We start from the raw sequence: 23,993 nt of genomic DNA, 5'->3' as shown, positions 1-23,993 counted from the left end.
CCAAATATCTAAGTTACTTTTTCAAATAAGTAATGGAAGTTACTTTGTTTTCCATTTATTGACTGACAACTCTCCTTTTCACTTGTTGAGATAAATTTTGAGTAAAGTGCAGAGGCGTTGTGTGCTCTGTGTGAACATGATGGTTATTGTAGTTCTAGACCAGGGGCTTCCAAACCTGCACCTGGAGTGCCAACATCCTGCAGATTTACACTTACCTGGAAGTTTCCGGAAATCCTGAAGACCTTGATTAGGTATTTAAATTAGGGTTAGAGCTAAACTCTGCAGGACAGTGGCCCTCCAGGAAAAGGTATGGACACCCCTGTTCTTGACTTAATTTGAACATCCATTTGCACTTGCACAAAAACAGATTCAGTATTTCTCTAAATGAATGAAACAGTGAAATGCAGACTCAGAATATTATGCAAACCTGCAATCGTAAATCTGTTAAATATAAATAAACTGTATGCGTTTAATCTCACTTTATTAACCAATGTCTTTTGCTGCTGATCCAAAAATGACTTTTTTTTATTAATTTTTATTTATTTATTTTTTATTGCTGAAGCAAGAGTGTTGAACTTTCTTCTCCTGTGTCCTATTGTTCTGCTATCAAGAATGGTAGCACAGCTGTACAGGTTAGAATTTGAATTTATTTCAGCCTGAGGCTTATTAATTTCGCTTTTGGTGTGAAAGGGCCTTTACATTAGCCAAAAATAGAACTTGTTTATTATTAAATAAACAAACAAGCAAGCCCAGCCTAGTTGAGAAAAAGTAACGCAAAAGTAACATAATGCATTACTTTTCATAAATAGTACAGTTAGTTACTTTTTTTAGACAGTAATGTAATATTTTAATCAATTACTTTTAAAAGTAAACTATCCCCATCACAGTCAAAATCTATGATGAAACTTAAATGAAAACATTTTCATTATAATAAATAAATAAATAAATAAATAAAACGTACTCAGTTACATACGTAACCTTGGTTCTCTCTAGAAGAGGGAACGGGTATTGCGTAAGCTAGCTTACGCTATGGGTAAAGTCATCTTTTCTCGAGATATTGAAGCCAAAAACTATCCGTAATTTTGCATTTATTGTCAACGCAGTGCAGCAGCCAACAGACCTAGAGCAGGCGATCTTGCGTGCTCATTGGCTGCCGTGCGGCAACTGCTGCAGCCTACTACTGAGCCTCGCGCGTGACGTCGCGCCCTCTACGAGTCACAGCCTGCCAAAATGGGGGTGGCTTAGTGTATAAAAGCCAGGCTCGGTGGCTGCGTCACTGGTTTCATCAGCTGAAGCGAAAATCGCGCGTGGCGCCTGCACGGTCGGGTTATGCAATACTCGTTCCCTCTTCTAGAAAGAACCGAGGTTACGCCGCACACACTGACAGAAGTCTAGCCTGCAAGGTGGGAACTTCCAGGTTATAAAACCTAAAAAATGTGGATGGAGAGGCCCAGCCTGCCACCTCACAAATGTCTTGAATGGAAATTCCTCGGGACCAAGCCCACGACGAGGCCACGCCTCTGGTGGAATGCGCCCTGATGCCCAAGGGGCATTGCAGACCTTTAGACTCATAAGCAGATGTGATAGCTTCCACTATCCATCTGGACAGGCTCTGTTTCGAGGCAGCAGGACCCATGGTGCGCCCACCGAACGAGAAAAAAAGCTGTTCCGAACGCCTGAAAGAGGTGGAGCGCGTAATGTAAGCCCTCAGCGGAGGAGATTAACATCACCCTCACTATCGGATGCTGGCAGAGCCGAAAGAGAAATGACCTGCACTCTGAAGGGGGTGCCCAACACCTTAGGGACATAACCATGTCTTGGCTTAAGGATGCCTTTAGAGTAATTTTGCCCAAACTCAAGACACGCAGCGCTAACAGATAGCGCGTGTAAATCCCCCACACGTTTAACTGATGACAGAGCTGTCAGAAAAACGTTTTTGAGCGAGAGGTACTTTAGGTCCACCGAATCTAACGGTTCAAAGGGGAAAGCTTTCAGGGCCTCTAGGACCAATGAAAGATCCCACATGGGAACCGACGGGGGTCGCGGGGGATTCATCCATCTAGCTCCTCTAAGGAAGCGGATGACGAGCTTATTTCTTCCTACTGACTGGCCGTGCATCAACTCAGCGAACGCTGCAACGGCCGCCACATAAACTTTAAGCGTGGATGGGGACCTGCCCTTATCCAACAGCTCTTGAAGGAAGCCAACCAACCCCGGACCCCCACACGTTCGTGGGTCTAGATCTCTATCAGGGCACCATCTGGAGAACACCGACCATTTAGACGCGTAAAGCCGCCTCATAGAGGGAGCTCTGGATTGCGTAATCGTGTTCATCACTCCTTCTGGCAGGACAACGGGTATCCGTTGATTAACCATACGTGCAAAGACCAGCGCTCTGGATGGGGATGCCAGATTGAGCCGCGGGCTTGAGAGAGGAGATCTCTCCTCACCGGAATCGGCCAAGGGGCCGTGTGAGACAGCCGCATCAGCTCCGGGAACCAGGTTTGATTCTCCCAGCGCGGGGCTATAAGGAGCACCAAGTGGCGCGTTTCCCTGATCCTCTTGATTACCTGTGGTAACAGAGAGACTGGAGGGAAAGCATAAAGTGGGAGGCTGGGCCAGGTTTGGGCCAGCGGATCCTCGTATTTTGAGAAAGAGCAGTGAGCGTTGTCTTTTGACGGAAACAGGTCGACTTTCGCTTTGCCGAAAAGGCGCCACAGTAACTGGACAGTCTGGGGGTGCAGGGACCATTCCCCTGGGGCAGAGGTCGGCAACCAGCGGCTCTAGAGCCGCATGCGGCTCTTAAGCGCCGCCCTTGTGGCTCACTGGAGCTTTTTCAAAAATATAAAAATGGAAAAAATATTTATTGTTTTAATATAATTTCTGTAGGAGGAAAAACATGAAAAACATTCTTAAAGTTTTTCGACGTTTTAAAAATGTGTATAATAAATATTTAATTTCAACATTTCTGTCAACGAAGAATTACATGCGCTGCATGAGGCACACACGCACATTTGCACACACACGTAAGGTCTCTCCCTCTCTGCCGTACGCGCGCTACACGGTTTGGAGCTCGCGAGATGTAGATTCCAGGAGATTTGAACTAATTTGTGGGCATCAGGGAGCCGCTATCAATATGCGGGAGACTCCTGGAACTTCCGGGAGACTTGGGATGTCTGCGGGCATTACTGGGCTGCTTTTATGTTTTAAGTGTGTTTTACACTGTTTTAATGCATGTTTTATGGATGTTTTAAATACTTTTCCAGTTCGTTTCAAAAGGCTGCTGTTTTATTGCACTCTGTCTGTTGCCCAGATAAGGGGGAAAAGTGAAGAGTATTGTATTGTATTATTGAGGATTGAAGAGGACTGCATTTTATTTCCATGGGGAGGTCTGGAATTACAGGAGACCATGCATGTTGCACATTTTGTTGTTTTTTCGAATCCTAAAGTTAAAATGATATAAAAAATCTGATTTCTTTATTGTATTTCTTTAATTTTATCAATGCAACGAAACATGGGGGCAGTCATGGCCTAATGGTAACAGAGTTGGACTGGTGACCCAAAGGTTGCTGGTTCGATTCCAGTACCGGCAGGAATATGACTGAGTTGTCCTTGAGCAAGGCACCTAACCCCCAATCGCTCCCCGGGCGCCACTCAAGGCTGCCCGCTGCTCCGGGTGTGTATCCACGTTTGCAGTGTGTGTGTGTTCACTACTCTGCTCCTAATGTGTGTGCACTTACTTGGATGGGTTAAATGCAGAGGTCAAATTCCAAGTATGGGTTACTATACTTGGCCATCACGTGTCACTTTCACTTTCACTTTCATAATGCATTAAAATTATAATGGAAGTTAAACTTAAAGCACCATCGTACACCAGAGTAGTCACGTGGTGCGTCATTCTCTCCAGGATTCGCTGCAGGGAAAATAAACATTTAATCATGAATGCTCATTATGTATGTGTAGCCTACTTATCATTTTGACACTAGGGGGCTAATATAACACTGAAAGCATGTGTTGCCTTCATTATAAGGCTTATATAAGGTTTTTAATTTTTTGCGGCTCCAGACAGATTTTGTTTTTTTTGGGGCCAAAATGGCTCTTTCAACATTTTGTGTGGCTGACCCCTGCCCTGGGGGAACGTGGTTCCTGGACAGTTTGTCTGGACCGTCGTTCAAGTGGCCTGGCACACGCGCAGCTCTCAGCGAGCGCAGGTGAAACTGAGACCATATAAGAAGGCGTTCCATCAGATGGCAGAGGCTTCTGGATCTGACACCGCCCTGATGGTTTATGTAAGACACCACAGACATGTTGTCCGAGTGGACTAGCACATGGTGGTCCTGTATGAACGGGAGGAAGCGTTTGAGCCCATTCTCGACCGCTATCATTTCCAGACAGTTTTTGTGGAAGTGTCTCTCTTGGTCTGACCACAGGCCAAAGACCGGTCTGCCCTCAAAGACGCCCCATTGTCAATCGCCGCTGGTACCTGTCGGCCGCTAACCAGGGCTGCAGAGCCAAAATGCAGCTCTGAGTCACTCTGATTCGTCTGTAGCCTGAAACCCAAGCCTGGTGAGGCACTTGGGTGTTCAGCCAGCTTTGTAGCAGGCGCATGCGCAGCAAGCCCAGCTGAAGCACAGCCGCAGCTGATGCCATACAGCCTAGCATCCTCTGGAATGTCTTCAGCGGTGTGATGCTGCCTTCCTGGAAAGACGCGGCCAGGTGTCGAACACGGCGTGCACGCTGTGTCGATAGGCGGGCCGTCATAGAGTCCAGTTATATTCCTAGAAAGGAAACTGACTGACTGGGCATTAATGAGCTCTTGGTCCAGTTGACCGTGAGGCCCAAGCTTTCCAGATGGCTGAGAAGCACAGTTCTGTGAGATAAAAGTTCTATCTCTGACTGTGCTAAAATCAGCCAATCGTCCAAATAGTTCAGAATTCGAAGCCCTTTCACTCTCAAGGGGGCGAGAGCCACTTCGTAAATGTACGGGGTGCCAAAGACAGGCCGAACGGGAGGACGGTGTATTGATATGCCCGACCGTCGAAGACGAATCTAAAGATTGGCCTGTGACGGGGGACTATCGGGATCTGAAAGTATGCATCTTTCAGATCGAGAGAGATAAACCAGTCCCTCGGGCGAATTTGCGAGAGGATTTGTCTGGTCTTGAGCATTTTGAACGGCCGTCTCATGAGAGCTTTGTTCAAATATCTCAGATCTAAGATAGGTCTTAGAGCTCCATCCTTCTTGGGAACGAGAAAATAACGGCTGTAAAAACCTGACTCGCTCAGAGAAGGAGGCACTGGTTCTATGGTCCCTTTGCTCATCAGTTTGGCTATTTCTGCGCGGAGTATATGCGCTACATCCGCTTTCACTTTCGTCTCGGTCCGTGCTCGAAAGCAAGGGGGACGGCGAGCGAACTGAAGCGAATAGCCCTGTCTTATTGTGCACAGTACCCATTTTGAAACACAAGGAATAGCCTTCCATGCTTCTACATGTATAGCTAGGGTCAGAATGGACTCTGGGTTCCGATCGCCGCACTTCGCGGGCTCGGGGAAACTGAACCGTAGGTGTGTGCGCGCGCCCTCTGATCTCGGGAACGGCAGTTCGCTGACAGCTGTGACTGTCTGTTTCACTTGAGATGGCCTGATTACTGGGAATGGGGACATTTTACATTTTGTTACGATATTTGGTGCGAGCGGAGCCTGGGACAAAGTGTTTGTCAGTACGCGTGAGCGCTCATTTGCCAGCTTTATGAGAGTGGGCTCTGTGTGAGACACGTGGGGCATCGTGTTTATGTGTAGGGGTGAGCACTGACTTGTGGGCACTTTTCTACACTTGCAAAGGTGCGCTGCGACCGCCTCTTCCACTGGGGGGATAGCTGTGTACCCCTTCTCGGCGGCGCCGTCCACTTGTGAGAGCGGCGAGGAGACATGTGAGTGGAGCCTCGCGGAGAATGGTGCGTTCCACGACTTCGAAAGCTCGACATGAAGCTCTGGCAGAAATGGCGCAGATCTGGAAACGGGCGGGGGGCGGCGGCTGTGGAGGAAGCAGCCGTCGAGCCTATTGGGCGCGGGCTCCTTAGGGGGTAACCAATCCAGGCAGAGTTGGTCGACGGCCTTCGAAAGGTGGTGCATGAGCTCGGCGTCCACTCCAGCCCGAGTCCTGCTGGATTCCTGGATCGAGGAGGAGGCGGAGTGATGGGAACTCGACCACTCCTCGCTATCCGATGCCAGGATAGAACAGCTGTCACCTGGGTACGCTCCTTCAGCTTCGTCCCCTGAGGCGGTGACAGTGAGGGACGAAGCCGGCAGCTGCGCGTCCGGGAGGGGAGGAGAAGGAGAGAGTGAGGCTGGCGGGATACGATCCGGCGAGCGCTTTACTGTGGCCACGGGCTCCGGCATCCTCTGCGCACGGCGCTTCTTCTTGCGCGGTCCAGAGGGAGGAGTGACAGTGTCCGGGGTGAAGGCTTCGAGTCGAGCCCTCAGGGTCGACAACGGAAGCGCTTCACAGTGCACGCAGCCGCCCGATTCCAGGGCGAGGGCTGCGTGGTCTGGGCCCAGGCAGAGAGCGCAAATCACATGGCGGTCTCCTGCGCTGAGCGGGGCTCTGCACGAGCCGCAAGAAAGGCGAGGCATTTTGACAAAAGCGCTCGCGCTCTTTTTAGTGAGAGAGAGTGAGTGTCGCAGCGGCAAACACTCACAGAAGGCAAGCACAAAAAGGATACTCAACGCCGGATGGTGTAGCAGGCACGGAAGGCTGAAGGGGGCGAAGACGGCCGGCTTCTTCAGGCGCTTTCCTCTGCTCGCTGGTCGCTAGTTTCGACGGCGGACGGCTTTCTCTCAAGATCCAGCGATGCGAAGAGCTTCCCTGAAGATGATGAAATCTGTGACGCAGCCTCCGAGCCTGGCTTTTATACGCTAAGCCACCCCCATTTTGGCGGGCTGTGACGCGTAGGGCGTGACGTCACGCGCGAGGCTCAGTGGTAGGCTGCAGCAGTTGCCGCACGGCAGCCAATGAGCACGCAAGAGTGCCTGCTCTAGATCTGCTGGCTGCTGCATTGCGTCGACAATAAATGCAAAATTAAGGATAATTTTTGGCTTCAATATCTCGAGAAAAGATGACTTTACCCGTAGCGTAAGCTAGCAATACGAGAGAACCTCTCGTAAGAGAACATCCTGGTTGCGTATGCGTATTTCCTGAAGGAGGGATCGGAGGACGTAGGCGACGTCAACTGAATGGGGATCGCGTCAGAGAGCCTATCATCTTCGAGTACTATTGTAGTACCATTGTAGTATCGAGTACCAGTTGCACCAGATATAAGGCCCGAGAGGATAAAGAGGGACACAAGGATTTACATTACCTTACTCCTCAGGAACCTGACGATCAGGACGTGCTTCTCCATACTTCTGCATCACGATGAGCGTTGTTTAAACACCGAGGCAACATCATTTTGAGGGTGAAGGAAAACAGCTTACTCCAACCCATCTTGCAGGAAAGAGAGCACTGAAGTGATCGAAAGCTTTCAGGATCTCCTCTGGAGAGAAGACGCACTCAACAACTAGGTTCGACTTCTAAAGGCGTAAGCACGCTACCCATTTCTAGGGGGTGCTTGCAGAAGTGATGGTCCCTCTGATAGCCACCTGAACCTCCGCGTTCAGATGTGAGACCGCCCGCAATCTCCAGGGATAGAACGCGGGTGCCATCGTGGCCCGTCCCTGAAAAAGTGTTCAGGGTAAGTCAGGAAGGCTGTCGATGGGAACCAGGTCTAGTTGGGCCAATAAGGGGCAAATATGAAGACCTGCTCCCTCCTGACTTGGCACCGTAGGTGCAAACGACGGGTCGCAAGAAGACAGGAGCATTGCTCAACACAACGTGAAGATCACTGAGCTTCAGGAGAATTTTCTGCTCAGCACTTGAGTGTGATAAGTTCACTGAGCTTCAGGAGCATTTCTGCTCAACACCTGAGTGTGATAAACTCACTGAGCTACAGGAGCATTTCTGCTCAACACTTGAGTGTGAAGAAGTTCACAGAGTAACAGGAGCATTTCTGCTCAACACTGAGTGTGAAAAGATTCACTGAGCTTCAGGAGCATTTCTGCTCAACACCTGAGTGTGATAAACTCACTGAGCTGCAGAAGCATCTCTGCTCAACACTTGAGTGCGAAGAACTTCACTGAGCAACAGGAACATTTTCTGCTCAACACTGAGTGTGAAAGGATTCACTGAGCTTCAGGAGCATTTTCTGCTCAACACCTGAGTGTGATGAATTCACTGAGCTACAGGAGCATTGCTGCTCAAAACCTGAGTGCGATGAACTTCACTGAGTTTCGGGAGCATTTCTGCTCAACATGACGTGTGAAGAATTCACTGACTTGATCAGGCGCCAGACGACCTTGAGTCGCAGTCGCTTTTAGGAGGCTCACTGGGGAAACGCATTTCTGCAGGCACCTGGGGCAGCTGAGAGCTAGTGTCTGTCCAAGGGTAGTCCGCTCGGACAACACTGGCAAAGAGACGAAACCGGAGAGGCAACTGCCTTGCTGGGTTGCTGTGGTGGGTTGCAACACTTACCTGTTTCCACTAGCGGCAGGGGGCGCGTGAGAAGGCGGATGACTGGGTTCTCGAACGCACCAAGCTTCCTGCTGGCGACCAAGGGGGAGCTGAGGGGTGTAAGGCTATACAGGGTCACACCCGCCAGACTGGCCCTCTTGGGACCCAGGAACAGATGAAATTGCTCTCTCTTTGAATTGTGGGTACTGCTTGCTCCGCTTTTTTTTTTTTTTTGGGGAGCCAGCGGCGGAACAGACACACACACACACAAACAAAGACTCCACCCAGCCCTCACCCGGGGGGAGGGAGTGGTCGTGCCATCTCCAAGAGCATCTCATCCATCCCTGGGCGGCCCGCTCCGGAATGCTTTCGCTGTCGCTTGCCACCTAGTTTGGCAGCGCCTGGAGCGGGCTGGGCGTCTCTACTGTGGCCGGCTCCATGCTGAGGCCTGGGTGGAGGCTGCTGCGGAGGCCCAGCAGGAGCGGCGGCCGTAGAACGCCCTTGGCGACGAGCAGGCGGAGGAGCTGCCACCGGCGGCGGGTGTAGGCAGCAGTTGGCCGCCGGGGCAGGATGTACCGGATGACCTCCGTCTGCGCTTGAGCGGCAGAGAACTGTTGGATGCAGTTCTCCACCGCGTCGCCGACCAGCCCAACCTGGGAAATTAGGGAGACCAGGAACCGAACCTTGTCCGCATCCGCCATATCAACCAGGCTGAGCCAACGATGGCGCTCCTGGACCACTAACGTGGACATCGCCAGACCGATCACGCACGCTACGACACTCGTGCCCCGGAGGGCAAGGTCGGATGCAGTGCGGTGCTCACCTATGAGCGCACGGCCTGGATTACCCTCGTGCATGCCATGGGTGCCCTGGCCTGACAGACCTGAAGCAACGCCATGGCTTGCAAGAGGAAGCGGCTTGCCCACAGGCTTTGTAAACTCTACCTGTCGGAACAGACGAAAACTCACAGGTCTTAGGGGGGAGACGAGGATCCCCCCAAAAGGCAGCGGCCGCCGGACACAGGTGCACATGTGTCGACAGACCGCTCCAATGTAGGGACACCTCGCAACCCTTCACCGTTCCTCCATCAAGGGTAGTGAGGGGGAAAAGCTATTCAGGCAGTTTCTGGCAGAAAAAAGATGCTGTTCACCACCTGATAAGCTCTCCATGCATTTCGGGAAAGAAAGGCACTGGGGTGGCGAGCTGAGAACCAGCGCGGCCCGCCCCAAGATACCAAACTCCAGATTCCAAAGGAGATTGAACGGAACACGGTGGAGGTTCCACTCGAGCCCGGCAGCCTCGGCGGACCGTTTCAGCATAGCTGACATTTCTGGATCTGGCTTGGGCAACGTTATACTCCCAGAGGGAGATAACACAGCCAAGTCGTCATTTCCAGAGGCCAGCTCACCCTTCGATGCTGCTATCGACATCTTATCCTCAGGGGGAACCCCCATTGCAACAGCTGATCAGACCATTACAGAGGAACCAGTATGCTCAACCGGAATTCCATCGGCTGCGGTGTCATGGAGGAGTGAGGAACCCACAGGGAATGGTTACCGGGCGAGACATCCATCACTATCCTCCGATCACCCATCCCACACGGCACCAGGGGGTGGGGCATGGTAATGGGGACTCACACTTCGTTGACGAAGGCGAGTCTCGATCTCAACAGTCGTATTCCCGCAATGAGAACATGAACCGTCCACAAAAGCTGCCTCAGCATGCTGAGCATATAAGCACATATGCATACATATTTATATACATATAAACATATAGCCCAAACACGTGATGCAACAATTGTGACCGTCAGAGAGGAAAAGGGAACGATCGCATCCAGAAACGCACTAGTGGAATGACATCTTGAAAAATACGCAAACGCACCCGTGTTGCTCTTTCAGAAAATAGGACCGTGACCAGTGCCGGAGCACACAGGGGAATGAACACTGAAAAGAGAACTGAAACAGTGAAGCACTCACTTTTCCGCCCTCTAACCAGCCGTCAACACACACAAACATTTAGAAATTTGTTGCTGTTAAAACAGCAGTTGAGAGCTCAAAGCTGCACTCGCGCTGTAGACAACAGCACTGGGAGAGTCTTCCTGAAGAACACCGACACACTCGCTCGTTGTAAGCAACAGCACTCTGAGAGACGTCAAACGATCGGCTCCGAAGCGAAAGGCAACTAGTGCGTGCATCCACTTCCGGATTTATACCCGCGCCGCGGGGGCGGAGTGTGTAATGCGGATCACGCACGACAATTACATTGGCTCGTTCAATAGTACTCGAAGATGATAGGCTCTCTGACGCGATCCCCCTTCAGTCGACGTCGACTACGTCCGATGTTATCGACTGAAAGGGAACTAACATTACTGGGGAAAAATAAAACTAAACCAAAATGCATTTTCATGACTCAAAACCAACTAAAATAAAATAACAATGTCCCTAAACTAACTTTAGTTTGAGTTTTTGATACATGGTGCATTATAAAACTTGACACCTTTACAACTCAACTGAATTAAACAATCAACACCACTAGAGTGAAATAATACTAGAGTTTGCGGAGTATATTAACATAGCATTTTTAAATTATACCAGTTAGCACATTATCTTTGGAAGTCCTAAAATACTAAAACCAAAATAATAAAATACAGAAAAATTAACTAAATAACCTGAAACTAAAAACAAATGAAATCTAAACTACAAGGTTGCCATGGGTCGCGATGTAATAATAATAATTAAAAAAAACTAAGACTTTGCTAAGAAGGATACAGTACGGTCAGTGGGTGAAAACTCACTCAGAAGGATAAGGATGCAGAGAAGTATCGCCACTAGCGCCCCAGTGCTGAGGCCAGCAGAGAGCAGCAACGCATCAACACTGCAGGAACGCATGTTGCCGGTGGCGTCACAGCTGCACACACGAATGGTTAAAGTGCTGGTGCTGCTCTGGATGGGGTAGTCGCTGTCGGAGATAACTACTGGCAGATAGTAGACACTCATTTCACGCCTGTTAAATCCACTTCTTCTGGTCAGGATTCTGGCTGTGTTATCTTTGGGAGAGGTGGGGGTTAAGAGAACATTCAAACAGTCAGAGCTGGAGATATTATCTCATGCTGAGTCAAACAACAGGAAAAATAAAGCTGTTTTTGTTAGAGCCAAAATAGAAAAAAAGATTAAACATGCGTTTTCCATAAGCTTCAAGATTTATCCATCAAAGGAAAGATTTATTCACCTTCATTATCAAAGATGGTAAAGTTTGGATTCATAGAACTCAAGCTGAATACAAATTTGTGACCCACAAGAGGTTCGTCTGTGTCAATGGCACTGATAGTCTGTATGAGCTGAAATGGAAGACATGTTTTTGAATATGCAAAATAATACGTTCTGTTTACAACCATTTTAATAATTTAATAAATCCATTTCATTGTCACAGTCAAAAACATATAGATTTTACATACCTGCCCAGCTTTGACATTCTCACACACAAATGTTTCATAAATCATGGCAAACTCTGGGGCATTGTCATTCACATCCAAAACTTTTATCAAGACAGGAACACGGCTTCTTTGATGAGGGTTATCTGACGAGAGTACACAGTGTGTAAAATAGCCAGGGAAGATATTTTCATTCTCATACTTATTTAGGTTTAAAGAAATAGTATGGTGACACATCATATATATATGTGTGTGTGTGTGTGTGTGTGTGTGTGTGTGTGTGTGTGTGTGTGTGTGTGTGTGTGTGTGTGTGTGTGTGTGTGTGTGTGTGTGTGTGTGTGTGTGTCACCAGGCAACGCCATATCTTTATGCATGTTTTTACTTACTCATCTCACTGGCCAGGACTGAGATGTTGTGCCACTTTGACACTTCTCTGTCAAGAGACTTAAGAATTGTGATGGATCCATTCTTGGGGTCGATGTGGTAGAGTCTCTCTGGGTCTGTGTGGTGATCTACTGCATATCTACGGGCAGGTTTAATAAATAAATAAAAATAAGTTGAATAGTCACTGACATTCCCTGAAGTTTGAAGAAGGGGTATCATTGGATAGCAGTTGTTATAAATTGGATCAGCCAGCTGCCAGGAAATGAACGGTGACTATATAAAATATGACTTCTCAACTTTTATTTCTCATCATGGTGATTTCCAAGAACAATTGTAACTTTACATCTCACAATGTGATTTTTATTTTTTACTGTAACCTTTTTAAAGTATTTTTAAGTTTTTAGAACCAATAGATGGCACTGCTCCAACACTACTGTACTGTAAACTAAATTAAACTCACTGGAGGAAATTCACCAAACAGTTTGCACCCCATTTTTGCATTATATTTCAGTGCAAAAACCTGCATCTCATTTGCTAGCCGCCCACAATCCATTTTCACTATGCGCTATCTGCATATATAGTACTGTGGCATCATTCGTTTCATTGCACAAAAATCTTTCAATGTAAATTAGACTTTAAACAGACTGTGCATTGTTTGTGTACATTTTCTAGACATCATGGCAGCAGTAATTCATCAAATGAAAAAGAAGAGCGTAAATTGGGCATATGTCCTATTTTTTATATTTTTTTGCAGTTTTGCAATCAAGTGCATTTTTGTTATTTTAAAGACTCGATTCAGGCGCTGGAGCAATGCAGCCCCAGTGAAGTATGTCAGGTCCCGGTAATCTGCTGTACCTTCAACAACCTAGAGCTATGGAAGCTTGTTTCCGCCAAAGAATGAAAAATAAAAAAGGGAATTGCGACTTTTTATCTCACAATTCTGACTTTATTTCTCAGAATTGCGAGATATGAAGTCAGAATTGCGTGATATAAAGTCAGAATTGCGAGATATAAAGTCAGAATTGCGTGATATAAAGTCGCAATTGCGTGTTATAAAGTCAGAATTGCGAGATATAAAGTCAGAATTGCGAGATATAAAGTCAGAATTGCGTGATATAAAGTCGCAATTGCGTGTTATAAAGTCAGAATTGTGAGATATAAAGTCGCAATTGCGTGTTATAAAGTCAGAATTGTGAGATATAAAGTCGCAATTGCGTGTTATAAAGTCAGAATTTCGTGATATAAAGTCGCAATTGCGTGTTATGAAGTCAGAATTGTGAGATATAAACTATTCTGAGAGGAAAAAAGTCAGTCTTTTTCCCCCCATAGAATTGGACTTTATAACTCGCAAATGCGAGTTTATATCTCACAATTCTGACTTTATAACACGCAATTGCGACTTTATATCACGCAATTCTGACTTTATATCTCACAATTCTGACTTTATAACACGCAATTGCGACTTTATATCTCGCAATTCTGACTTGATAACACGCAATTGCGACTTTATATCACGCAATTCTGACTTTATATCTCGCAATTCTGACTTTATAACACGCAATTGCGACTTTATATCACGCAATTCTGACTTCATATCTCACAATTCTGACTTTATAACACGCAATTGCGACTTTATTTCACGCAATTCTGACTTTATATCTCGCAATTCTGAGAAATAAAGTGAGAATTGCGAGATGTAAACTCGCAATTGTGAGAAAAAAAGTCAGAATTGTGAGATAGAAAGTCGCAATTATTATTATTATTTATTTATTTAGTGGCGGAAACAAGCTTCCATATAGAGCAGAATCAGCATGCAAAACTGAGAATTGCAGCATGCAAAATGCATTCAACAGATTTTTTTGGGGCTGTTTGTGCCGTTATCTGATTTGCATAATTTATTTAATGATTCAGGTGCTGTGCAGACAGTGTGTGCCAATAAACTACTGCCAGCAGGTGCAAACCACTTTGGTGAATTCCCAGCAGTTAGTGTTGAATTATTAAATATTTCAAGTGCTCACTGAATTGGGTAATCTGTGGCATCGGGGTCCCAGGCTGTAATAGTTCCGATTGCTGTTCCTTTTGGTGTGTCCTCATTGACCTCAAAGACATACTGAGGCCTGCTGAAGATAGGAGGCTCATCCACATCTTTGGCTGTGACCTTGATGATAGCTGTGTCAGAGAATGGGCCCAGATGAAAGAAGTTGGGGTCCTGGTGTGTGTTAGTCACCTCCACTTTCACAGTGTACACACGCTTGCTTTCATAGTCCAGTTTCTTGATGAAGATCAAAAAGAGTGGTTGTGCATATTTTCACAGCGTTATACATCATAACCTATTTATAAATATTGATTCAAGTTTTTACCTTTTTGACAACGATAACACCCTCTTGGGATATCTCATCTGTAATTATATCTAGATAATCTTTGCCGTCTCCTTCTACAATTCTGTATTTCATTTCAGCATTTTCTCCCTCGTCACCATCATTGGCTTTTATTCTGCCCACAGTTGATCCAATTTCTGCCGACTCATAAGTGCTTAGGTGGTAAGAACCTTAAAAAGAAAAGAGTTTACATTTATTTCAACCATGTGCAGTATTTTTTTGCCCATTTTTGTCCTAATTCTAATGCTTTTATGGCTTTTAAAGTCAACATTGTGCCTATTTAATTACTTAATGCATTTGGTTCATGTAAGTCTTAAGACAAAAAAAAATCTTCATTGTATTTTAATTAACTTCTAATAACTAACTAATAACCAATAGCAGCAATATATATTATTTTAGTGAACTCACATTCCATTGTTATTTCATGTACAATTTTCAAAATCAGTCTCACCCTATACTTTTTCTTGTTAAATATGCCATCTTTCTTGGAAATATGTCAGAAATACAATTCACAGTTAAAGAAGTACAATATGTCAGAAAATCAATTCAAACAGTAGATGGGTTGCAATTCACTTTGACTTTAACCCTCTGGGGTCCTATGTGTTTTTGGGGTCCTGGAGCATTCTGACATGCTCTAACATTTGTGCTTTTTTCAGTTATTTATAAACATGTTAATGGCAAAGGTGTAAATTCACTCTATATAGCACAAACAGGGCTACCATAATATGTTAGCAAGATGTATGTACATGTTTGTATTTTTGAGAGAATATTGTTTATGCATGGTTATTGAAAAAAATAAAACTTAAAGTCTCTGAAATAAGGCCACAAAACACAAAAAATGATCTGAAAATCATCCTTCCAAATCATTCACATAAAACAATACATTGATTTAAATTTAGTAAAACACTTTTTGTTTGGAAAGGCAATATGCGAAATGGGCGTGACTCATGTATAATGGTCTGATTCACACCTGTGAAGACAAAAGACCTGCTTAATGAGCCTGCATAATGAGCTTTTCACAGGTGTGTCACTGAGCCACAAGAAAGAATACAAGGACACAAGAAAAGAAATGTGTATATATACTACAAAATTGGTTCACAGTTGGAAACATCTATAAAAAAATAGTATTTTTCCACTTGTATTTTTGCTTGCAAATTGTATAATATCCAAGGTGAACATTTCTAGTAATTGTGTAGTTAATTCTCATACTGTATTTTCAGAAAGTTTTGGATATGTATCCTCTCCCCAAATTTGTCACTAATAAAACACAATACAAATAATTTGAAGAGAAGGCTTATTGACATTTTAAGATTTTGTTTACATCTACCTTGTAAATATATTATTTGCTATTTTATTAAAAAGGTTACAATTACAGCAACAATTAAAATAACAACATTTCAAGTGTAATATTTCTTTGTAAAAACCAAAGTATACATTTTATCATACATATTTCAAAGTTAAGGATTCATTAGTTTGAATAAAGCCTACATTGGAACAAACACTATAATAGCATCCTAGTTGATGACTTTATTTTTGACAAAACAAACATAGCCTAATATATTTAACATTTGAGCAGAAATTGGTGAACAAAAGCTTATTCAATGTGGCAGTAGTCTATAGTTTAGGCTACAGTAAACAGTTAATAATCTATCCAAAATCTAGTCAACGAAATGTTGTCTTTCATATTTCTTCTGTAACATAGGCATATCGTTTGTTGTTTTTATGATAGCCTATATTAGGGCATATAAATATTAATATGCAGTTTAATACGTTGCTAATACAAAGACATTTTAACGTTATTTCAACATATTTCAGTCGATTTTCACTCATCTCAGTATAGCAATAGGGTTTGGTAAAAACTGTTCAGTTCATTCATTCACACACAGACGCGATTCATATTTAAACAGTCTTTTTGCGGTTTACATACTATGATATCGCAATTAGAACACTAATAAAAAAACTTACTTCTCAGATGGATATTTCATATTTCTTTGTAAAAACTAAAGTATACATTGTATCATACATATTTCAAAGTTAAGGATTCATTAGTTTGAATAAAGCCTACATTGGAACAAACACTATAATAGCATCCTACTTGATGACTCTATTTTTGACAAAACAAACATAGCCTAATATATAACATTTGAGCAGAAATTGGTGAACAAAAGCTTATTCGATGTGGCAGTAGCATATTTTACATTAAACAGTTAATAATCTATCCAAAACTAGTCAACAAAATGTTGTCTTTCATATTTCGTCTGTAACATAGGCATATCGTTTGTTGTTTTTATGAGCCTATATTAGGGCATAAATATTAATTTGCAGTTTAATACGTTGCTAATACAAAGACATTATAACGTTATTTCTACATATTTCAGTCGATTTTCACTCATCTCAGTATAGTAATAGGGTTTGGTAAAAACTGTTCAGTTCATTCATTCACACACAGACGCGATTCATATTTAAACAGTCTTTTTGCGGTTTACATACACTATGATATCGCGATTAGAACAATAATAATAAAGAACTTACTTATCAGATGGATCCGTTGCTCCTCGTAATGAAAAAAAAAACAGCACATGTTCTGAGGTAAATGTCCCAGGATTACTCCTCACACAGCCTCGCAAGAAGAAATAGTAGGCTACATTATTCTGATGATTACATTTGTTGTGTTTATGTTGCGTTTATGAGGGGCGTTGACACTTTGCATGTGTTGCTTCAGATCATTTGCGTTTGAATAGCGCGCGCTCTCCGTGGGCGTGTCACATTAGCAGAATAATGAGCTGAGAGAACGATAATTAGATCGGCTGACACCTCTCTCTTTTTTAATAGATTACATAAACAGAGAATATTTATTTTAGTTTTGAATTAGATATTTTAAAAGTACAAACTTAAATGATTATAAAGATATTTTGCTCATGCTTGTGTAAATAGTATTCGCTGAGCTTTGTTTAAGTTTAGAGACGTGCACCAGAAAAAAATTTAACGGAGACAGAGAGGCAGAAAGCACACCCTGTTTATTTTCTTCATTTTACAAAAACACACGGTTTTGATGTTAATGTGAGTGTACACAAAAAAAAGAAGACCCTCTATAGTTTATAATCATGTATTGATTTTATTTGTATGACCAAAAATGACGGAGTATTTTAAGTCTATGTTGCTGCTATGTGGAAAAAAAAACAGCAAAACGCGCCGGCGCGTTTCTCGACCCCAGAGAGTTAAAAGCACTTACGAATTAGTGACATCTTACTGTAAGCAAAACGTGGCGGGCTGTCATTAACATCTGTAAGGGTAACGTTGACCATGGTGGTTCCAGACAGACCACCCATCTGTCCTGCCATATCTTTGGCTTGAATAACAACCTGATACTCCTTCCGCACTTCCCGGTCCATACTGGAAAGAGCTATTCTGACAATTCCTGCACAGAAAACACTGATTAACCATCAATCATAAAACAACATATCAATAACATAAATATAAAATGTATATGTATATTATATAAAATGTATTAATATTAATCTGTTTAAAACAAATATATACTTTTATACAGCAAAGACACAATAAATTTGTCAAAAGTGACAGTAAATAAATGTATAATGTTACAAAGGATTCATATTTCAAATAAATTCTGTTCTTTTAAATGTTCTATTCATCAAAGAATCCTAAAAAAAATATGTATTACGGTTTCAAAAAAAACCTTTTCTTGAGCACCAAATCAGCATTCACACAAATACACACTCACACACACACAAAAACACACAATTTTAAATGTATTCTTGTTTTTCTGATAATGCCTTTTCGTTCTAAGAACATGTACGTTTATTAATTTATTAATTCATTAACTACTAATTTTTCACAGTTTAATGCAGGACAGCTTTTTTTCAGTCCCAGGGAACTTATTGCATACTAAAAATAATTTTATCAGTTTTCATTTTATATAATAATTTATATTTTTTAATTTATTTGATTTATAGCGCTACTTTTTTTTAAAGGGCCAGTATTTTCTGTCCCTGCTTTGGCTTGCGATTATGCCTTAATCTTAATATTTTGCATCCGTAACCTTTATATTGCTACATTTATCAAGCTTAACTTGCATTATTCTCAGCAAAAGCAATAATACAAGCCTAGCATAGTAATTTGTTCCATTTCAAAGATTTATTCCATTTTGTGCAAAGCAAATATTCTAGCTCGATCTGTTAACCAGGCACAGCAGTGTGTGAACTTCATGCTTCAGACATTCCACATAAAAAGTAACATCCCTTTTTACCTTGTCAAATGGCCTCAGGCATACATCATAGTAGTATGTCGGCAGATAATATGTTTTCAACAAGATGTTAGCAGGACTCACCTGTTTCAGGATCCACAGAGAAGTAGGGCTGCCCTTGTAGGATGCTGTACACCAGTTTAGCACTGTTCCCGTATGTGGCATCATCTACATCAGTGGCATTGACTTCTATTACAAAAGTACCTATACATAAGAAAAAAAACATAAATGAGTTTTGAGAATGGAGATGAGAGCAAATGGAGATATGGAGATGTTCAAATAAGTGCCCTGCTTCTCTTTTATGCTGACGCCAAATAAAAAAATAAAATAAAAAAAATAAAACACCAAAATGTTGTAAAAAGCAACATATTTGCCAAAATCTGCAATCAGAAATACGTAACTTCACTATGAACGCTAATATTTTGTATCATCATACTGCATGCCAATATTTATCTAAATTAAGGAATTGATAAGCATCTGAGAGGTTAATATTTCAATCAAGCATAATTGAAAACATAACTGAGTCTTTAGAACTATGAAAGACCAACCTCTCAGCAATACAATATATACGTACAACCCCAAATCAGAAAAAGTTGGGATATTTTGTAAAATGCAATAAAATCAAGAATCTGTGATTTGTTCATTATTTTTAACCTTTTTTTTAACTGACAAAAGTTCAAAGAAAAGTTTTCCAAAGTTTTCACTGACCAACATAATTGTATTTTGTAAATATGAAATTTTGATTTTGATGGCTGCAACACACCTGAAAAAAGTTGGGACAGAGACATCATGTTTACCACTGTGTCACTTCACCTTTCCTTTTAATTACACTTTTTAATCATTTGGGAGTTGAGGATACTAATATTTGGAGTTTTGGTAGTGGAATATTTGCCCAATATTGTCTGATACAAGACAGCCGCTCAACAGTCTGTGGTCATCGTTGCTTGATTCTCATTTTCATGACGGCTCATACATTTTCAATAAGAGACATATCTGGACTGCAGTAAGGCAGGAGAAACATCCCTTCTATGGTGCAGAGTGTTTAGAAACCACTCAGTTTTAGCATGTGCAGAATGAGGCCTGGCATTGTCTTGCTTCCCAGGAAAGATGTCATCTTGATGGCAGTTTATGTCTCTTTACAATCCAAATACATGCCTCCATGTCAATGGTACGTTCACAATAATGCAAGTTACCCATACCGTTTACAATGATGCACCTCAATACCAGCACAGATGTTTGCTTTTTGCACCTGTCGCTGGTGAAAGTCTGGTTAGTCCCTTTCGTCCTTGGGACTGAGAACTCGATGTCCATTTTCTCCCAAAAACAAGCTGAAACATGGACTCATCTGACCACAGCACACATTTCCACTAGATGAGATGAGCTCAGGCCCAGAGAACTCGCCGGCATCTCCACATAGAACTGATGTAAAGCTTTCTCCTTGCGTAACAGAGATTCAAGTGGCATTTCTTGATGCAGCGTCAGACTGTGTTCAGTGAAAACGTTTTTTTAAATTACTCCTTAGCACATGTGGATGTATTTGACAGAGTAGCATGATGGTATCTTGTGCAATGCCATCTGAGGGCTCAGAGGTCACGTACATTCAACAGAGGTCTACTGCCTTACCCAACACAGACTGAGATTTCTCTGGATTCCCTGAATCTTGTGTCAATATTATGTATGGAAGATGATGAAAGGCATAAATGCTTTGCAATCTTGCATTGAGAAATGTGATTTTTTAATTGTTTGACAATTCTCTCAAGATATTTGGCACAAAGTGATGAGCCATGACCCATGAGCCATGAGCCATCTTTGCTTAAAAAGACTGAGAAGCACTTTTACACCCAAACACGATACCCTCAACTATTACCAATTCACCTGCTCATTGTGGACTGTTTCAAAATAGTTGAATAATCTAATTTGAATAATCTTTTCACTTTTATTTGGTCTCTGTCCCAACTTTTTTGGGGTGTGTTGTGTTGCAGCCATCAAAATCAAAATTTGTTTATATTTACAAAATACAATTATGTTGGTCAGTGAAAACATTGGAAAACGTTTATTTGTACTTTTGTCAGCTAATAAAAGTTTAAATAGAATGAACAAATCACAGATTCTTGATTTTACTTGGGTTGTATTTGGGTAGCAAGTGGAGAATATACAGTCAATTTACTATTAAAATTTAAACGGTTAGAGCTTTTTTTTTTGGTTGGTAGGCTTGTGTGTTTGGCAATATATTTAAATAATATTAAATTTCTCAAATGTGAAGAACCAAGCTCTCAAAAAGAGGTACAGACATGAAAATAAAATAAATAGTTGGGTCATTGTTTTGTTTTCAGAACTGAATTATTAGCATTCATTATGAGGCTACAGTGCCTCAAACCTAGATTTACCACCATCCCTTTTATTAGAAAATAAAGATGGAAATTGGTTTTGTCCTAGGGTTGTGTGTCAGAGGGTAATGAGCGCTTCATGATGACACTTTCACTTTGATTGAGGGCAATAATTTCATAAATACGATGTACAGTCCCTTATATTAGATTCCAGCTGAAAACGAGAGAAGGAAGAACATCATTAGATTTTCTTTGGGGAGACAATAGCAAACAGACTGCTTCACTGCTTGAGGACTGACTGGATTGGAAACGGGATAACCAGAGGTTATTATGATATTACTGAGAAACAGCATGAATCTCCTGAATATTCATGCGCTGTGAATATGTATGGTGCAGTGTCACTGCTATCACAGAGCCACTGATTGTGTGAGACAGCGGTGATAGATGATGTGCGAATGGGTATTAGATGTAAATAGAAAATGTGATAAGATGAGCAAATAGAATCTCTTCCATTACACACTAAATCAGGACTCAAGAGAGGCAGATCCTTGCGGGCACTGCTTTTAGTGATTACATATATTTGCATTTGACTTCCTGCAGTACATATTATTAACTGTGCATTCCTAGAAAACTGCTACTTTTAGGTTATATTGTTATTTCTGATTATTAACAGAACCATGGCACTATAGTTTAATTTGCTATACATATTTGTATTTACTTATGTGCAACCAACACCAAGTAATAAATAGAAAATGCCAGTACATACCTCCCCCCCCCCCCCCCCCCCAGTTTGCTATGGTCTCTAGACCCTTTGACAACATCAAATGCTCCTGTCTATCAAATATACCATTTATATATGTCTTTTCATTTTTAAATTCAGGGGCACACAAAATTAAAATAAATTATAAAATAAAATAATTAATAAACAAAATGTTGAGTAACTGTAGGTTAATATGATAAAGAGTTAAATCAAAGCCAAACAAAACGTTTTGAAAGTTCAGCTCACTTGTTTAAATGCCACACTCCATAACAATACATGCTTCAAAAACTCCTAAAGCCTCTAAAAACCAATAGCAGTAAGCCATCCTTGACCTTAAAAGCACTGCAATGACAGGAATATCACACCCTGGTGCAGTATTCCAGGATGACAGTAAATGCACTTCAAATACCAACAACGGGAGAAAAAGTAATTTTCATTCACTCACCGACGTCTGACATTTCAGGTACACTGGCAGAATAGACAGCCCTGGTGAATTTGGGCTCATTGTCATTGATGTCATGTATCTTGACAATGAATTCAGTGGCAGGCTCCAGGGGGAGGCCCGTGATTTTGTTGAAAGCCTGGGCTTGCAGTGTGTAAGAGGCCTTTTCCTCTCTGTCCAGTCTCTGTGTAGCATGTAAATCCCCAGACTTCTCATCGATACGAAATACTGTGCCTGCTCCTTCCCCGGAGAGAACATATCTGGCAGTTCCGTCCCCAATGTCTTTGTCTGAGCGAAGCTGCATGGACAGAAAGCAGACTGTGACTTAACCATGTTGCAATGCACAGATTTGAAATTTGCCACATCATTTGTGGATATTTTTTAAATCGAACACTCTAATCACTAGTAGAGTAGCATAAAGTCCTTCCTTCAGCAAAATTTTAATGCGATATTCTGCCATGTTTTATTAACCAGTGAACTTAAGGTAGTCTTGTTTTCGATCATGGTTAGCAGCTTAGAAGAAGAATCTTTTGAAGGGAAAGCGCTCTAGGGACAATAGAAACTCATAAAAGCCACAGAGTCTTAAAGAAAGAGTCTTAAAAGTACAAGTCTTCAGAACATATTCCATTAAATACTAATGAAGCTTTTAGCCCGATTTTACCACTGTGTTTTTATTGCATTCCCATTTGCATTTCTAAAAATATGAAATGTTAGGCCTTTTAGTATACATGAATGATTTTCATGACTTTTCATTTTAGTAGTGAATTGTAATTATTTCCATCTTTGCCCACACTTTTATCCTACCATTTAAACTGGATCTCATCACTGTCCTCTATACAGTAAAACATTCAAATTGATTGTTGTTGGTAACTTGTTAGAAAAGTCTTTGTAGTCAGTCAACACTTTTTTAGCCTTTTGTTATTTTTATACCGGTAAAATTTTGCTTTATATTTGACTTGAAATGACATGATAATAATGACACTTTATTTGAGAAAGAAACTACAAAAGTCTTGGACCAAAAAGTTAGCAAGCAGTGAATAGATTCTATATTTATAAAATAATGAAATAGCTAGAATTTAATTATTATCTTTTTTTTATTACATTTTTTTGAATGAAGGAAAGTTTAAATGTCTTAGTATAAGAACAAGCCTAAAATAGAGCATTGTTATGTCAACACTCTGCAAATATTAGGTAAAAGTCATTGAAAATAATCTTTTTTTTTTTTCTTTTTCGTTAAAGTCTTAGAAGGGGACAGAAAAGATCCCCTAATTGAAAAATAACCCTGATACATCCCACCGGTTGGGTCATTTAGTTTCCCTTAAGTGGGTTGATTTGGCCTAAAGCTGTTCAACTGTCACTGCCTGATGCTTAATTAAATTTTAACCTGTGGGATGAAACTATATGGGTTCCAACAGGCTTAAGTGAATAATAATAATAATAAAAAAAATCAAATAAGCAATTGTT

General features: G+C 42.1%; 1 protein-coding gene across 2 annotated transcripts in view; it reads right to left on the bottom strand.

Annotated features, from left to right (window-relative positions):
- The window catches only part of cdh10a (cadherin 10, type 2a (T2-cadherin)), a 41,518-nt gene that overhangs the window by 2,666 nt on the left and 14,859 nt on the right, over positions 1–23,993 (bottom strand). The window contains exons 3-11 of one of the 2 annotated variants that reach the window (XM_077229246.1): positions 22,533–22,827; positions 19,085–19,204; positions 17,987–18,154; positions 14,719–14,906; positions 14,377–14,630; positions 12,361–12,497; positions 11,999–12,120; positions 11,773–11,881; positions 11,339–11,590 (exon numbers count right to left, since the gene is read on the bottom strand). In XM_077229246.1, the coding sequence (XP_077085361.1) occupies positions 11,339–11,590; positions 11,773–11,881; positions 11,999–12,120; positions 12,361–12,497; positions 14,377–14,630; positions 14,719–14,906; positions 17,987–18,154; positions 19,085–19,204; positions 22,533–22,827 (1,645 nt within the window). Of the gene's footprint in view, positions 1–11,338; positions 11,591–11,772; positions 11,882–11,998; positions 12,121–12,360; positions 12,498–14,376; positions 14,631–14,718; positions 14,907–17,968; positions 18,155–19,084; positions 19,205–22,532; positions 22,828–23,993 lie in introns of both variants that reach the window. The other variant, XM_077229237.1, reaches the window with a different exon arrangement.

Source organism: Siphateles boraxobius, unplaced genomic scaffold, assembly GCF_051911475.1.
Source record: "Siphateles boraxobius isolate OS27281-9 unplaced genomic scaffold, OSU_SipBor_1 1, whole genome shotgun sequence".
In the NCBI taxonomy this organism is placed as follows: Eukaryota; Metazoa; Chordata; class Actinopteri; order Cypriniformes; family Leuciscidae; genus Siphateles; species Siphateles boraxobius.
Note: the sequence above shows the minus strand (reverse complement) of the source record. Positions and strands in the feature narration are given on the sequence as shown.